General features: G+C 36.4%; 1 protein-coding gene and 1 long non-coding RNA gene across 2 annotated transcripts; both read left to right on the forward strand.

The window, feature by feature from the left end:
- The first annotated feature begins 7230 nt into the window (after positions 1 to 7230).
- On the forward strand, positions 7231 to 15055 carry LOC139134505 (plexin-A2-like). The gene is made up of 8 exons (XM_070701364.1): positions 7231 to 8341; positions 9030 to 9215; positions 10706 to 10840; positions 11483 to 11592; positions 11852 to 11978; positions 13700 to 13859; positions 14442 to 14649; positions 15007 to 15055. The coding sequence occupies exons 1-8, from the start codon at positions 7727 to 7729 to the stop codon at positions 15053 to 15055; spliced, it is 1590 nt and encodes a 529-aa protein (XP_070557465.1). The 5' UTR covers positions 7231 to 7726.
- A 1731-nt stretch (positions 15056 to 16786) lies between these two features.
- LOC139135848 (uncharacterized) lies at positions 16787 to 18350 on the forward strand. The gene is made up of 3 exons (XR_011553040.1): positions 16787 to 16912; positions 17347 to 17534; positions 18212 to 18350. It is a non-coding gene; the product is annotated as an uncharacterized lncRNA (long non-coding RNA).
- The last annotated feature ends 219 nt before the right edge of the window (positions 18351 to 18569 follow it).

The raw sequence follows: 18569 nt of genomic DNA on the forward strand, positions 1-18569 counted from the left end.
GAAAATTTTGCCACGGATTGATTTCTGAGACATTGTAAAATTTTTCTTTGTCTGAGTAGTTGTAACCATTTTTATTCCTGCCATGGGATGATGTTTGTTACTAAAGTATATATATAGCTACAGCTTTTGTGTGTATTTACTGCAGTTTCTTGTTCTACTCCCTGAAGCATGATGAAAAGTCCAGATTTAGCTTATCAATACGGCCATATGAGTACAGTCAGCATTTTTATTGTTTTAACAGAAACATTAATGTGGTTTTTTATAGAACTGTAGTACCATGATTACAGTGAACCGCTTGTTCCATTGTACAATATTTAGGATTTATGAAATAGCCCATCCCATCCCAGCATTCTATAGCAGAGACCGGAAACCAAAAGTGAGCTTAAAGTTGTAAAGACGAAATGGCAGTAGCAACTTGTATTTATGGGTGAGAAAAGGTCATTTGCATGACCTTACTCCATTTTATAATATAGGTATAACCTTTAGCTAATTTTTTACAATGATTCCTGTCTTTACACACATACTGAGTACACACAATTATGTTCATTATGTTCAGTTTTCCTGGTGAGGGAAGTCACCCTATTTCAAACCTGTTTTATGTACGTGATCGCTGTTTTCTGTCTCACAAGATAAAGTTTTTATGTAAACGAAACTATGTCAAAAACATTACCCTCTTTCCCTGGAAGACAAACACACACACCACACACACACACACAACACACACACACACGAAAAATTCTGTCCATTCCAAAATCAGGCCAGTTTGATTTTTAGGTGTGATTTTAAAATTATGACAAGTCGAAAGGGGCGCATTTAAACGCATTTTGAGTTTGTTAGGGCATCTGAAAAAGTAATCAGAGAACTTTCTTTTGATCCCTCCCCCGATTGGTTTGTGAATGTACCCTAAACATATACATCCTATTTCCGCTTTCACAGCCGTTTAGGGCACAAAAGTGACATCGAATTGCCACAATGTACCTGCCTTATCATGCGTATTAAAGACGGGATATGCATTGGTTATTGTTAATCTATCCTTCAAGCCAGGTGAGTTAATCGTTAATTGGTTAACCTATGCAAACAGTCACAGTCTCATTGAATGTCAGATATCATCGTGCCACACCCTCAGGTATACCTAACAGCATGGTGTATGGGAGTCATCAGAAAGATATTAAAAGAATGGCGGGCTAGCGTACTAGTGACGTGTCCGTACCTTGGAAGCAGCCCGTCATTGTGTAACTTTGATTGCTTGCTTGAAGAATACTCTTGCAAATGTTTTCAATAAAAATGCTTACCGATATCGTTTTATACAGTCTGCTGATTGGAAGACAGTTCTTCCCCCTATTCTGTCTATCTAGGTACATACAGCCCCGGTGATAGTTGTCACCCCATAGAGTAGTCACTTCTTCACTTCTTGCACTCCAATGAGAGTTTACATGCAGCATCATAGGCTCTCCACAGAGCAGCCACCTCTCTCATAGCCCTGTCACTCCTTGACGATTAGCCAGTGTATGCCAACGTATGAAATATTTGGCGAACACACTGGCGTACGTCGAATACGTTATGGGTAAGTTTTGTAAGTTAAGAGCATGCTGAAGCACTCTGGAATACGTCGGAGTACGGTGCATGCACAAAACTTCCGACGTATGCCAGCGTATGGCTCATACATAGGTTATGCGCTCTAAGCTGTAGTAAACAAAATGAAAAGTGACCCTGCGGGACTCGAATCCACTTTTCCCGAATACATGTAAGTTACTCATAAGTCAAAATGCGTCGGGATAATTGGCGAGTATACCAACAACATATTTTAAACCATACGCTATGTGATACGCCCAAAATTGAAAAATATATCGTCAGTTCAGCGTAAGCCAGCGTTTCAGACAAATTTTGACGTCGGCATACGCTGGCTAAATCGTCAAGGTGTGACAGGGCCTTTATGAGTTACATGCTCTAAAAATGATCCAAATAATCTAAGGGAGGATGTCAACAGTGTCAACTGAATAACAGTGAGCATTGGTGCTGTATACATTTCCGAATGAATATTTTCTTATGAAACAGAAACCATAGTTTTAAGTGGATTTAGATACATAAAGCAATGCACTGGTCTTAAGGACTAGTCAGTTTCTTCGGCCTGGGGGGGGGGGGCGGTGGATTCAATGGGGGGGTCACCTGTTTTTTACTTTTGTGATAGGGGGGGGTCACCATGGTTTTGAAATGCCCAATAGGGGGGGGGTTAGTGTGTTTTTGAATTTCGACACAGGCATCATCATTGCCTAAAATGCATCGTGTCAGCCACAAATTTCATCCAGTTGCATTTTTCGACGCGCCCTTCGGGCGCATAACTTTAGTAATCAGACATATTTTTCAGCACGCCCAACTTTAACATATCAGGCATACATATATCAGAGATATATGTATGTTAATATTTTTCAGCGTGCTCTTCAAGCGCATTACTTTAATATATCAGAATTTTTCAGCACACCTTCCTGTGCATGACTTTAATATACAAGACATATATATCAGAGATATCAGGATGTTTCATATTTTTCCTCCGCGCCCTTCGGGCGCCATACTTTAATAAATCAGAGATATTGCTAAGTGAAAGTGTACTATTATGAAATCTGCATTTCATATGAAAAGCATGACAAATTCCTGATATTTTTCTGTTCCTCTCTATGAAGAATTCAGTATGAGAAAGCAACATGCACAATATCAATGTTACAAGAAAAGTCATCTCAGACTCTGCACACATCAGATTTGGCTAAACTGCCTCTCTATGGTTCCTCAGGAGATTTAATTGGGATGGCTGGCAAGTCTTAACACCCATCAAAGTTTTTGATTTACTGCTTTTTCCTGTTTGATATTAATGATTGACATCCATTTCTGTATTATATATATTTATATATATATATATATATATATATATATATATATATATATATAATATATATATATATATATATTTATATTATTTTTATTTATTTTATTAAACCTTGTTTAACGAGGGTAGCCTGGTAAGCTTCAGTAAAGATGCTTATCTTCCCCAGGCCCTCAAATGAACATACAAACTGATACAAAGCAGAACAACATGAAACATGACAAACAAAGCTAGAACAATACAATGCACAGAAAAAAGTGGCCAGGAGTCACCACCTGCACACAGGAGGAAAAAAAATGCACAATCACACTAGATAACAAAAACAAATTTAACAAGAAAACTAAAACTTACAAACACAAAAAATTATACCCAATAAGCTTTCAGGTAGGCTGTTTTAAAACTGCTTAATGGGTTACTAGATCTTATATTTAAATCGACATTATTCCACTGATTGGCACTATTTACAGTAAAGCCTTTCGATAAAAATCCTTATTTGTTGCAGGAACCACTAACAATTTTTGCATCTTGGATCTTGTAACTCTTTCATGATCAATTTCGGTAAAAAAACTTGTCATATATTGCGGTGCAAGATTATTTAAACATTTAAAAACCATACAAACATTCTTATAAACTATTCTATCTGGTAATGGCATTATATGCATTGTTTTAAAAAAATGCTCGGTCGAAGCATTATACCTTGTATCACACATCACTCTGATAGCACGTTTCTGAATCTTATGCAACCTTTTCATAAACGGCGATGCTCCCATAAATGACAACAGTAATCCAAGTGTGGTAAAATATAGCTATTATAAAAAAGTTTTCTTATATTCATAGGTAAAAACTGTCTTATTCTCTTGAGCAAAGCAATATTACTTTACTTTTTTTTAAATCTTGTCACAGTGCTGCTTCCATGACAGATTTTCATCGACAAGCGTACCAAGAATCTTTTCACAGTGTACTGCTTGCAATTCCGTTTCACCAAGATTACAGTCTAAAGTTTGTTTATTCAAATGTCTACGTTTTTGTTGCGTTGTTACAATCATTGTCTTTGTCTTGTCACAATTAATGGCCATTCTATTATTCTTACACCAATTATGAACATTATTTAAGTCAGAGTTCAAAGTTGTCTCAATTTCTTGAATACATTTTGCACTGGTAGTCATGGTTGAATCATCTGCATATATATATAATATATATTATATAATATATAATATTATAGATAATATATATATATATATATATATAATATATATATATATTTGTCGCGTGCGGGGGGGTCACCCTGTTTTCAAAATTTGGAATAGGGGGGGTCACCCCGTTTTCAAACTTTGTAACTTTTTGACGTCGGCAAAAAATAATCCACCGGCCCCCCAGGCTGAAGAAACTGACCAGTCCCTTATATCTCATTATCAGTGCATCACATAACTTAAAAGTAATGCCACGTACATTCCTTTACAGGAAGGTAATCTTCATATAGCGATCACTTTTTCTTCGACCCTTAGGTGCTCAAAGCAGTAAACATGATGAGAGTGCATGCCCATGACGGCTCTGTAGCTACTTGCAAGCAATATTCAAAAGTGTTAACTATTACACGATGAGCGCAGTCAGAAGACGTTTTAGCATAGACCCTAACATTGTTCTAGGTTCTATGGTTTTAGTAAAATGAAAGTGGATACCACAAGCCCTCTTGTCTTTCGATTGAACTAGGAATCAGAAACTAAGAAAACCTGAAAAAGTATTTTCGAGTATTTATTTAATGTCACAATACCATCCATCGCTTGTTCTTCATCGCAATTTAAGTTAACTCGTTCGATTCTCAGGCCCGGCAGCTGTAACTTTTGATGTTTTTACACTAAATATGTTCTGTATATCAGTTACAATTTCCTTTCCTACTTCTTAAAGCATGTTGAAATCCTCACAATTGGGCATGTCAAGACAGCGTGTTTACTTTAAAATAATGCACTGTACTGTTTTTGTTTGTATTTATAGTCAGCATTACCAATTGCGATCTACACCATGTCACGAGCTAGTGGACAAACCGCATGCTGTGTAGCTCACGATATTTTGGGAGTAGCAATTTGAGTTTGAAAATGTAGTTGACATAAACAACAAACATTATAATAAACAAAAAATCATCCGACGTTACGTCCCCCGGGTTCATATCAGTACCATCTAAACAATAGGAGAAGGGCGATACAGGCATAGCATGTATGATTATAATAATAGCAATAAATCACCCTCAGGATCGGTATAACCACTGGGGTCCACCAGATCACTTCATATATGCACTCGTAGGCTATAGCACGTGCATATATGTCGTGAACTGCATGGTCAAAATCTCGTGGTATACCGTCGCTGGGTGTGCTTTATTGCTTTAATATACAAAGCACGCCACGATGTTGTTATTTTGACTGAACTGATCATTACACAATGCTGTTAAAGGTGCGGTACTGAAAAGAAAAATTTTGTTCGCGTGAATATTTTCGCACAACCTAGCACAACATTTGATTGATGTGGATTATATTTTCAAAGGGGAATGATGTAAACCAAACAATTGCGTTGCTGACAGTAGTGTTTTTTATAACAAAATACAATAACTGCCATTTTTATAATATTGAAGGGGCGTGAGAAAAATAATCCAATAATTCAATTGACTGAGTAGACAGGTCTCACAGTCGTATGGGAACTTCTGTCAGAGAGAAATCTTCCCAAACTCAGTGAGACATCAATCTAAGGGTGTGGTATTCCCTAAGCCCCTCCTTATGTGTATCGTATTTGTAATCATGAAATATGTATTGCTTTAACTGTAGAAGATATATCGGAGTACTTTGCAAAATTAAATTAAGAAAATTTGTTGGAGAAAGGCTGGCATCATCTAGTGTTTATTCAGAAACTACAAGCAAATTGATTATAAGAGAATGATTAGCTACGCAATCAGTCAAATTGTACATCACACTTCCAATGTGGGCGTCAAGGAACGTAATATGAAATTAAAAAGATACGAGATATTAACGTGTCTTATTTCCTTTAAATATACAACTCTGATTCTTAAAACGAAAGACTCACGTAAAACTTTGATCAACAGTTTTCACTACGTCTGAAATATGATTCATTTATAACAATATCTTTGTTTTATCGCACATGTGAATTATTTTGATTATCAAGTACCCCAGAGGCCATACTTTGATTATCACACATTTATACCATTTTCGATTATCAAACGAAGGCTCTGAGATGATGATAATGATAATTATAAGGATTATTCTTGTCAGTGTCACCATTATGCAAATACTAGAGTTACTACTCTTCTACCTCACTTTTCAGAACAAACAAAACCAACAACAAGTGATTTAAAACGTTATGGCGCTCATTACACAGTATTCCATTTTGCGGCACATGTCGTTTGTGCTTGACAAATATTCACATTTATGAGAAATTTACATTTAAAGCAATGACCAGCACTAAATGTAGTTTTCTTTTCTTTGAAATAAACACCCATAGATCGACGACATTGAGGAACATTTAGCAGATAACAACATCAAATCAAATGAAGATAACTTAATTTAGGCAAGTTCAGCAAAAGATGAGCATACTTTTCAACGAAATCTTATCTTGTAGTCTTTAATTGTAACCTCTGATAAGGAAAGTAACTAACAATTGCAAAACACGGGTATGCTGCAGACTCCGGGTTGTGCAGGCTTCTACCCTTGGCATTCATGTAAGAATTTTAGCTGGATCATGTCTTCTTAGCCAAGGCATTAAATCCCTATTAGCTGTATCTTTTGGCATTTACTCATCAAAAGAATACTATCCACTCTTAGCATACTAAAATTGAGAGAGATGCTATTAATTCTTGCTATTAAGCCATATATATTTTTTAAAATGCCACTATTCCAATTCTTTGTTTAACCTTTCGTCCATTAAATTCCCTGACTTACATGTATATACGGCGGCCAGATTTGAGTTGTAACTCTAAAATTATTCATATTTTAAATCTGAGTTGTACGTTCGCCGACAATGTTTTAACCACGTCCTGTGATCATACTTTTAATATTAGTATGTTTACATAAATTGCGTTTGATTTCAACCGTCTTATCGGGAAAAAACGCAAAAACATGCAGCTAATTTAGAGCTATGAAATTTGCAATTTTAATCCCATTTAAGTTTATGTCTTGTTTCTGGTTTGACAGAATACAAATATAACAATGAAGTTTGCAAGAACATTTAGCGAAACAAGATTCGGAAAGATATTTAATTAAATAACAATCATCCAGGATTTATATTCAAGTGTGACGTTGAGCATCACAGCCGCAATGGCCATAAAAATACAATCATTGTGTGCCTTGCATTGGTGACTTTTTGCCAGTGTGAAGAATACCCTAAGTTTGAAGAGAAAAAATGACCCAGGCAAAGAAGAAATAGCATTGCAAAGAATGATTACAGACAGTACAGGATCTCTGTATATTGGGTCAGTCCAACAGACTGTACAAGTTATCCAGTGAGTTAGAGGTTGAACAAGACGTGGTGACAGGACCTAAGGATGATAACTCAAAGCCTGCCTGTATCCCACCTGACTTTAATGATGCTGATTGTGATGAATTGTTTCCAACAAACAATGTCAATAAAATCCTTGTTTTGGATACCAGGCGAGACTGGGTTATCACATGTGGAAGTGTGTACAAAGGAACATGTCAAACCAGGAATAAACAAACACTTGATGTTGAAAAGGAATTCTTTGCAAGGCAGGTAGCGTCAGCAAGTCCTAGTGCTTCCACAGTTGGTCTTATTGCCCCTGGACCTGATAGTGATGTCTTGTATGTAGCAAGGAGTGATGTTTCTAGTACCCGTATGAGATGGGAAGCCCTTACAAGTCGTGTCCTTCCTGTACGTGATGCAAATGATGAGGAAGCTTTTGAAATTTTGTCATCAGAAATCCTACAGAATACAGCAGTCATTAGAGGAGATGATGATTATTTAAATAACCACCCAGACTTCAACATTGAATATGTGTATGGATTTTCTAGCAATGGTTTCATGTATTACGTGGCAGTACAACCAGTTGGGGACAGTGGACCATTTGTCACAAGAATTGTCCAAATCTGTCAAACATGTCCACTGTACCAAGAAACCTACATCGACCTTCCACTGGTGTGTAGAAGCAATAGTGGAACTGAATATAACTTGGCACAGTCAGCATATGCAACCCAGGCTGGTACTGATCTGTCACAGGACTTGGGATTGAACAATCAAGATGATAAGACAGTTGTGATAGTGGCATTTTCAAAGTCTGATGGAACTTCAAATACCCCTACAGATGAATCTGCAGTATGTATTTATCCTGTCAAAACAATTCGTGAAAAGTATTTGGAATGGATCAATGACTGTTCTAACAATGCTGACAAACAACCTGGATGTGATTGGTCAGCTCAGCAGGGTGGTATAAAGTGTGGAACTGGAACTGTGGTAAGAGACAAAGTTTACATCTACACAAATTACAATATTCTAAGGGTTTTGCATTTACACAAATTACAATGTGCCTAGCTTATGTACATGAATATAAGAAAAGTAAAAATGGCCAGGACCAAATTGTATAATTGTAGAAAACTAATTTTATGATACTCTATAGTATGTAATGATAATGCGGAAGGTTTTAGTGGTCAACACATAAGGAAAATGGTTACTGGTATGGTGTGTTTGTACAGCATATCTCCTAAAAGTCAGCCAGGAACTTCAATAGTATTAATGTTGATCATGCATGATTATAAAGTGGAAAATAGGTCCTGTGTACTATATTCTGACATTGCCAGTTTGTGGGATAAGTTAGTAAGCATACAATTGTCAGTACATATTGGAAATTATATACCAATTTTCTTCATTTGTCCTGTCTTTTTATAAGTGAATATAAACTGTATGTTGTTGATCACTCTTTCAGTATGTTGCATTCATGCAACCAATGTTTCTGACTTCCCAAATAATCTCAGTTGACAAAATAAAATACCATCAGACAGGAGCTGTTTTCTTCATCAGAGCAGAAAATGATTGATTTGAATAAAAACATACCGTGCATGTGCACAAAACAACCAATTTTCTTGTTGTTGGATCAATCATCTTGTTCATCAGAAATGATTAGTTTCTCTTTAAATCCTTTCAGGATGATATTATTGGTGACAATATGTGTGATTGCCGGTCATTTGGTAAGATGACTTGTGGTTCACTGGACATTGTCAAGACTGCAGCCTTCACAATGACTGGGTCAAGGGTTACAGCTGTTGCAGCTACAACACATCTGTCACACACAGTTATGTTCACTGGGGATAGCAGTGGACAATTGAAGAAGGTTAGACAGAGTTGCTTCGTGCAAAATGGCCTTGTGTGACACCATATATGTACACACAAGTCGTATAGTACGATGTGATTAAGGTAGTATCTGGCTCGAAATTGAAAGACTTAAACTTTTGCTCAAACTTTCCTCAAGGAATCTTTCAAAATTTTAAAATTAAGAATAAAAATCAGGGGTCACCGCGCAAATTTTGAAACTAGAGAAACAAATAAGCCAAGATTTACCGATACTTGAAATCCAAAATGGCCGCCACACCTGTGTTAACTCTACGGGGAAAATTAAATTTAGGATTTTCGGGAAACTATGACGGTGAAAGTTTTTCCTCCAAGAGCTTTAAACTGAGCTCCCACGAGTGGTACTTCAGAAAAAAATTATATAAATTTTAGAATCCTACCTTAACAGAAACCTTGATTAATACAATCACAGACAAACATTGACAGATTCGCAACGGTTATTGTTTAAGGCGTGAAGCGGTTAAGTAACCCATCCATGTTCGCCTCGCCTCAGCATAGGGTACAGGGGACAGTCCCCTGGGGTGGGGAGGAAGGTGTTTTTTGTGCAACGGTTTACCTTATTTTATTAATTTTGACTGTGATATTTCAAATAAAGAGTTCAACTCACACCGTCTGACTGCTTTATTATTACCGACAAGTCCTTATCTCCTCTCCAACTTGTGTATATATACACCACTGTAATTGCTCCAAAAACATTGCCAACTTGCTTTCGACTCCAAACTGTCTGACTGTGTTTCCAATACCTACAATTCCTTATCTCCTCTTCAACCAGTGCACATACCACTCTAATTGCTGCGCAAACATTGCCAACTTGTTAATGACTGAGCGTATCAGCGGATTAGCTTATTAAGTCAACACCACAGCCGTCCCACACGTAGTGAAATAAGGATGCGTGTGGGACGGCTGTGGTGTTGACTCAATCACTTAATCCGCTGATACCGACAGCGGATTAGCAAGTTGGCAATGTTTTCGGAGCAATTACAGAGGTGTATACACAAGTTGGAGAGGAGATAAGGACTTGTCGGTAATAATAAAGCAGTCAGACGGTGTAGAGTTGAACTCTTTATTTGAAATATCATAGTCAAAATTAATAAACTCAAATAAGGTAAACCGTTGCACAAAAAACACCTTCCTCCCCACCCCAGGGGACTGTCCCCTGAACCCTGTGGTATTTTTTCGCATCATCTCGTGTAATTATCAACCACAAACAAAGCCTCCATAAAGTTTAACACCTTTGAAGCTCATTTTAATATGAAAAGCCAATAGTCTACCGAGACGACCATGGAACAAAAGGCATGCAGCGTTTTCAGTCGTCTATACTATTTGTCTGTGATACAATGTCGAAATTGCAAGAGCAATATTTGTACAGCATTCCCATTATAAAGCTTCAAACTGTCGGACAAATACCATGAAGTGAGCTGACTGTAGCCCGTATATGTTCGTAATACATGTTGTCTATTTCCCTCTTCATAGCTGAAAGTTACAAGTGGTACATCAGCTACAGAGTATGAAGCCATCGCTGTAGTCAGAGACAACCCTGAGATTGTACAGAATGGATTGATGTTTGATAATCAGAAGAACTTTATCTACGTCATTAGTAAAAGACAGGTGAGAAAGTAGTTTGTTGCAAAATGCTTCTAATGGAAATATTGATTTTTCTAATCATCTTCTATTTCAAGGCAACCAGACGTGTACTCAATATAGTTTTATGTGCTTCTCTGTAAAAATGGATAAATATGCAGGCTTTAATCTTGAGGTCGTCAAGGGACCTGTTTTTTAAAGTATGTCTCGATTGACAGTAAATAAAGTGAACGTATACGAAAATGGAAACATGCTGTCTGATCTAGATTGTCGACAGAATGTGATCAGCCCTATTTCTACATCGATTCACCGATCTCAAATATTTTTGGTTTAGGTTTAATTTTCGAGGGGAGTGTGCAAGCAGTAGTTACCTCTCTTCTCATCATATCACTATTAACATGCAATTCCCCGTGCCCTCTTCCAACCAAGCAGGAGAGTCGCATGTGAAACAGATCAGTCCAACACTGAAGGGCTCAAAGATCAAATGTTGCTCTTTTGGATTAATATCTCCCCTGAACCAAAACAGACACGTTCCATCACCTCATTTGGGATCGCAAATGCTCTGTCCATCTTCATAGTTACTTCCAGTCCAAAAGTTGATTAAAACAAAATTCAAGTTTATTAAAGTTAGAATAAATAATGCATGTTGCAACTGTCATATTGATTCAGATCACCAAGGTACCGGTTGAAAACTGTGAACAGTACACAAACTGTGAGGACTGCACTGCTGTCAAGGGAGTAGGAGACCCTTACTGTGGATGGTGTTCACTGGAAAACAAGTAAGCATTTCATTTGTAGAGGACTCTCTTGGGAGTGTGGAAAGTCTGTAAGGAGTACACATCTATTCCGTGACAAGATTGTGTACTTTGAGTCAGTGATGTCATGATGTGTCGCAATAATGATATTCTGTAAACCAAAGCATTATGCACAACAACTGAGCATTTTACTACGGCATGGCCAATAAATATGCTCATTAGAGGTGTTGAGTGTCATGTCGCCCTCACTTGGTAATTGATTAGTTTTACTTTGTATTTATAGGTGCAGCAGGAAAGCAGAGTGCGCAGGCTCCAATGATGACAACTCCAATAGGTGGATTGGTAATCTGGGTGCTTGCCCAAGTATGGTCGTGGAACCAGCTAGTGTTGAAAAAGGACAGCTTGAAACAGTAAGTAAACTTTCATATGAAACAAGCGACCTAACGGCTGATATAGCTCCGCTGTGTTTATGTGGAGAAAACTATTTTTGACTCATGTTGATGAAGAAGGTGGAAATCTTTCATAGCTCATTTCAGTGGCCAGAAAAAAGTGGCTAAAATATCTGCAAAAAAAAAATTGAAGATTTCATCATAATTTGAATATATCACATTGGATCATCTCTGAGAACATGTCATCCAAAGCTCTGACGAGTAGTTTTTTGAGAATGAAATTTTCTGACCAAAAATGGCAAAAATGGCCCCCCAAAAATGAAAATTGCAGATTTCAACATGATTTCAATATATCATATATTAAAATAATCCCTTGGAACCTGTATACCAAATATCAAAGCTATCAACTTGCAGTTTTTGAGAAACAAATTTTTTGACCAAAAATGGCAAAAATTGCCCCAAAAATACAAAATTGCAGATTTCATCTGTAGAAACCTGTATACCAAATTTCAAAGCTATTAGACCAGTACTTTTTGAGAAACACATTTTTTGACCAAAAATGGCAAAAATTGCCCCAAAAATTCAAAATTGTAGATTTCATCATAATTTGAATAAATATTATATGGTTCATCTATAGAAACCTGTATACCAAATTTCAAAGCTATCAGATGAGTAGTTTTGGAAATACACATTTTTTGACCAAAAATGGCAAAAATTGCCCCAAAAATACAAAATTACAGATTTCATCAGAAATTCAATATATATTACTTAGTTCATCTGTAAGGAACCTGTATACCAAATTTCAAAGCTACTTTTTGAGAAACACATTTTTTGACCAAAATGGAAAAAATTGCCCCAAAAATACAAAAATTGCAGATTTCAACATAATTTGAATAAATATCATTTAGTTCATCTGTAGGAGCCTCTATACCAAATTTCAAAGCTATCAGATGAGTAGTTTTGGAAATACACATTTTTTGACCAAAAATGGCAAAATTGCCCCCAAAATACAAAATTACAGATTTCATCAGAAATTCAATACATATTACTTAGTTCATCTGTAGAAACCTGTATACCAAATTTCAAAGCTATCAGACCAGTACTTTTTGAGAAACACATTTTTTGACAAAAAATGGTAAAAATGGCCTTAATAATGGAAATTTGCATATTTCTGCACAATTTGAACAAATCCGAAATAGATCATCCCTAGGAATCAATGTACCAAGTATCAAAGCTATCTGACTGGTAGTTTTGAAGAAGAAGATTTTAAAGATTTTTTCGACCAAAAACGACATAAATTTCCCTAAAAATACAATATGCAAATTTCACCACAATTTGAACGAATCTAAGTGAAGTCCCCCTAAGTTAACTGTATATAAAATTTCAAAGCAATCGGGCAAGCAGTTTCAGAGGAGAAGATTTTTTTACCAAAAACAGCAAAAAATGTCCCAAAAATACAAATATGCAAATTTCACCACGAGATGAACAAACTTTAGTGAAGTCACCCCAAGTGAACTGTATATAAAATTTCAAAGCAATCGGACTTGCGGTTTCAGAGGAGAAGGCAATTGTTGACGGACGCCGGACGACGACGGACGCCGAAGGAAAATCAACCTATTTGATTAGCTCCGCGTCGCTGACAGCTGAGCTAAAAATCGATGAAGTGTTTGTTCTGTGGATTATTATTTTAACAAATAGATAGAAGGATTAAACATAATCTTTTCTTTATTTTGTTGTTTTAGTTGACTCTGACTGTCACCAGTCTCCCAGAAACCAGTGGTGGATTCAGCTGTGTGATTGCTAACCTTGGAAGTACAGACGCTGTTAAAAAAGAACTAAATGGCAATCAGCTGGTATGTTCAACACCATCCCCAACAAATGTGCCAGCACCAGGAGACAGAGGTTAGACAGTTGATAAACTTTTTAACAAATTGTTTTTCCCTTTCTGTTATGTCTTTTATATCCGTTACAAGTCTTGTTGACATACTCACTGTTCTCGTGGATAAAACCATACAGTGATTAACCCTACAGTTCAGGTTCACAGTCTGCTGTAACTTGCAGACCTCTTCCCTTGGCTGTGTTTATAGTAAAACCTTTCCATGATCAGTCATTGTTCACATTTCAACAGTTACCCTTCAATACAAGAAATTTTAACAATGGTTTCATGTTTGAGTTTATTGCCCTCCTTGGTAGAAAATAATTGTACTGTTTGGTTAATCGATATTTGTACTACATTAAATTGAAAGACTTTTCTGGTATCAACATTTGCAAGCTCTCCCCATTTGCTTTGTATATTGTCTCAACCTGCTTCAATCTAACTTGTACTTGTTTTGGTTAAATAGCGCCCTCAATCGGCAGATATCGTTCATTTGTTATTTTTCCAGTATTGTCCCTACCTCTTGTTAGTCAAAGTATCATCTCTGCAAATTATGATTTTTTAATGGTGATTTGATTATGAAAGCACTATTTTTTCTGATCTTCAAGGGTTTGTTCGAGTGAAATTATCCCTTCTGGCAGATGAAACCGATGTCAATTTTGTCAGTGTGGATTTTGATTTCTACGAATGCGAGTCTTTCAAGACCTGTATGGCTTGTACCAACAATAGCTATGGCTGTGATTGGTGCATTTTTAAAATAAATGTTCCAAGGACACCACAATATGTAGGAATGATGGCGTTGTGCAAGGAAATGCTGTAAGTATTGCTATGAGAGTAGTAGAACAGAACTTCAATATGAAGAGCCACTTCCAAAAACAGCATGAGCAGGATTGGTGACACCCTTGCCCAGTGATTATCTAGACAACAAGAATAAGCAAAGGATAGGTTACACTTTTGTCTTTTAAATCATTCGCGAGAAGAGAGTAGAAGAAGACACCGTATGGGGTATTGAATGAGATGCTTAGGACAAAAATTAAATACAGTACGGTTTATCAGATTCTGTGGCGCAACTTTTAAGTATGTGTAAATTCATCTAGTTGGTGAGTGAGAATTGTTTGTACCACACTGGCTCTTAAATTACAAGCACCACATTTCAATGTTTCGATTTTCCAGAATGCTGAAGGCAGTTCCGAAGTTGTCCCCAGATCACGGTTGGAGATGAGATTTTGATTCCCGTGGATGTAGACCAGGAATACCAAGTAAAAGGGAAGAATTTACCAACGGTCACAGTAAGTTCATAGCTGTTTTTAATGATAATAATCCATGTAACAACACCTGTACTTGATGGTTCTTTTGCAAATTTTGTTCCTACTATTTGTGCAGTAGCATTTGAAGAGTAGTTTACTATATTTTATTTAAAACTTTACGATTATGACGAGAATAGAGTATATCCACGCCAGTACACAGTCACTTCAAAGAGTTATCGCCCAGCGGTTATAAATCCTCTTCTAACACAGAATGAGTCACAGTTTATCTGTAGAGACACTGGTAAGCATACCTTGTCACATTGTCACTGTCAGCTTAGATGCAGTGGCATACCAATATTCAGTACATTCAAAAAGTTACATATCCAGGATGAACGTAAATCATCATAGAGTCCAGGCATGGTTTGTGAAATATATGTTATTTGAACAGAGTGGTCAGAGTGGTTATCAGTGCGTGCTCATCATTGAAGGAGTTGAAGTTGTTAATGATGGACAAAGAGTTGATGGCCAGACTGTCAAATGTCAAAGTTCAAGGGTAAGTCACATCGTATATTTAACTTTTTCCCATGCATTTTCATGCACCACTCTGAAAAGTATGTTGAAGTGCCTAGTGGTCAGCTTGTAAACACATTTTGTACAATGTTGATGTTCCATATTGTTGATGATGAGTAAATTTTAGTCCAAATGAGAATTAATTTATCAACGAGAATATTTGAAATTGTACACAACCGGTTGTGTTTGAAAGGCTAATGCTTTTATTTCAATATCAAAAGTTACAGCTGTTGGCCCTCCAATACATATTGATTTAGTGACGATTTCAGAGCTCAACCAACATAATATTTATATCGCTATTTCAAATCTTAATTATACAATCCCTGGAGACAGTGGTGACAATTTTGTGAAATTTCCACTTAATCATATATTGAAATAAAAAGTAAACTTGGAACAAAAATGTTATGTATGCTGCCGATCAACAGTGTAATGTGAATTGTGAACATTTATAGTCTGTACAGAAAAGCAACTCATTCTTTCAATATCAAACAATCTGCATCTTGTGAAAACACCAAAATAACAGTAAAAAATCTTCACAGATGAAGGAATAATTACTTTAAACAAATAAAATTGCTTGTTTAGAGGATGCAAATCAACATCATTGATGTGAATTAAAGTAAACAATCGGGAATGTGACCTTGGAGTAGGACTATTCTATTTAGATAACAGGGGACAGAGAATCAAAGAGGTACTGGGAAAACATGCAATTTTCCTTACGATGCTGTCACAGGAATTCCAATGTCCCATTGTTTTAACATCTTTTACTAGATTCTTTGACCTCAAAAGTAATTTTACCAACTGTAACAACCCATTATACTCTCCTAACCTTTCCACATTCGAGCTAAACTAGGGTAGGAGTTTGTACACGGATGTCCAGCATTTTCATGAGTCCTCTGAAAGTAGTGGAGGTGCTTATAACGAGTCAGGGGGTTATACTTAGATGAGTATGGTACATACGCTTACTACTTTCTATCTCACTGTATATTACGAATTTAGTACACTCAAGACATCTATAGTTCCCTCTCACATATCATAGTGGAATTTTTCTCTGGAACTGGTCACATGACAAGCAGTTTTACTACAATCACACAATAAGTAATGGTTATACAGTTTCACGTCAACTTCAAAGTCCAGACCAACAGTGTAACAACATCTTCTTATCTTTCAGTATGTGTATGCCCAAGAAGTAAGCAATAAGTTAGTGCCTCTCAAGCTGAGATGGAATAGTGGTTTTGATGTTGACAATCCTGATAATTTACAAGGTAACGTACTGAGGCCTCTGAGAAGCTAAGAAACCAGTGACTTACTTAATCAACTACCATGCAGAATGCATCTGAGTAAAAATTTACAAGTGCCATCATAGATATTCCATCCTAGATCTTTCATTATTGGAGTTGCAAATGACCCTTCCTGTTGGTCAAAAGTTAATACATGTATGCACTATCATTTAGTATGCTTTCAAGACTGTCATTGGAAAGGACTAAAATTTAACCACTACTGTTGTACATGTTAGGGGGCAAATTTATCAAAATGCATTTCAAAAGGTTCATACCTATGTATGTAGTCTCCCACAATTACATATATCATGGAAGTTACTTCTAGATATGTACTTTTATGGTTGAAGGTTTGATTTCTGACAAAGAAAGCCAAGGCACGTATTCAAAACTGCAAGGAATTGTTCTCTTTACTATTTTAGTGAATCTATACAAGTGTGATGTCGGAAGATCCAACTGTGGAGTTTGTCATCAAGCAGATCTCAAGTACGAGTGTGGTTGGTGCGAAAGTCGTGATGAAGAACAGAAATGTACTGTTGTCAGTAAATGTAGTCAAGTTACTCATTGGTTAACAAGGGACAAGATATGTCAAGACCCAACCATCACTGAGGTAGGATAATGTAGCTCGTTTTGGTTAAAAAGATTAAAGTTTATTTTTGGAAAACATCAGCTCCACTTGTAGAAATGAGAATGTAGAAAAATAGCAATGAAAAGTGAATGCATTGCATGAATTAATAGTAAGTGTAACAGTTACACATGGTTTTGAACGTTTTAGGTATTCTGAATGTTTTTTACAGTGTAGATCAATGATTGAGATAAAAATCACTCGTACTTTACATAATTAGTAGAATAATACCATAGAAGCCAAAGGCAATTCTGACAATCTAGGCAATGAGAACTAAAATTTAGTGTTCTAAAATTTTATCAACCTAATTTTCAGATAATTTGAACAATAAGTTACAGCATTCCATTAAATCTACACTGAACCAGGAAATGGCCAACGGGAGATTTTGTTGACATAGTTCATAATAATGTAGTATTGGACTGGCCATCACTGCTATCAATATTTTTATGATTCCAAGAGATATTAATATTTGTTTTTAGTACAGACGAGTAAATATGAATGTGTTCTTGGTAAACGGTAAAAACATGATATCAGGTTGGGATATCATGTGTCTTATCTATGGATTATATATAAATAAGGAATACACAAGCTTTATTTTGAAACACAATGTTTTTACAAGTATGATCGAGTGAAATACCACTGTTTTGCCTACTTTGTTTCAGATCAAGCCAATGGCTGGACCTATAGAGGGCGGTACCACTCTGACAATCAGGGGCTATAACCTTGGGAAGAATGCATCCAATGTGAAAGAGGTCACTGTTGTTGGCTTTCCATGTGTTCCAGTACCTAGCGGATACAAAATAGCTGAGCAGTAAGTTTTATTTGTTAATTATCATAATGTTACCTTAGTCATCTGAAATTGAAGCTCTGGAACCTTTTGATGTTTTTGGAAGATTGGCAATACTTTCATGCAACTTTTAAATGCAAATATACACCGGAATTATTTGTTATGCCTCAAATTGTTTTGCTTGTGTTTCATATTATTTTGAATGAAAGTCTCCTGTATTGCAGCGATGTACA

The sequence above is a fragment of the Ptychodera flava genome, chromosome 6, assembly GCF_041260155.1.
Source record: "Ptychodera flava strain L36383 chromosome 6, AS_Pfla_20210202, whole genome shotgun sequence".
Classification (NCBI taxonomy): Eukaryota; Metazoa; Hemichordata; class Enteropneusta; family Ptychoderidae; genus Ptychodera; species Ptychodera flava.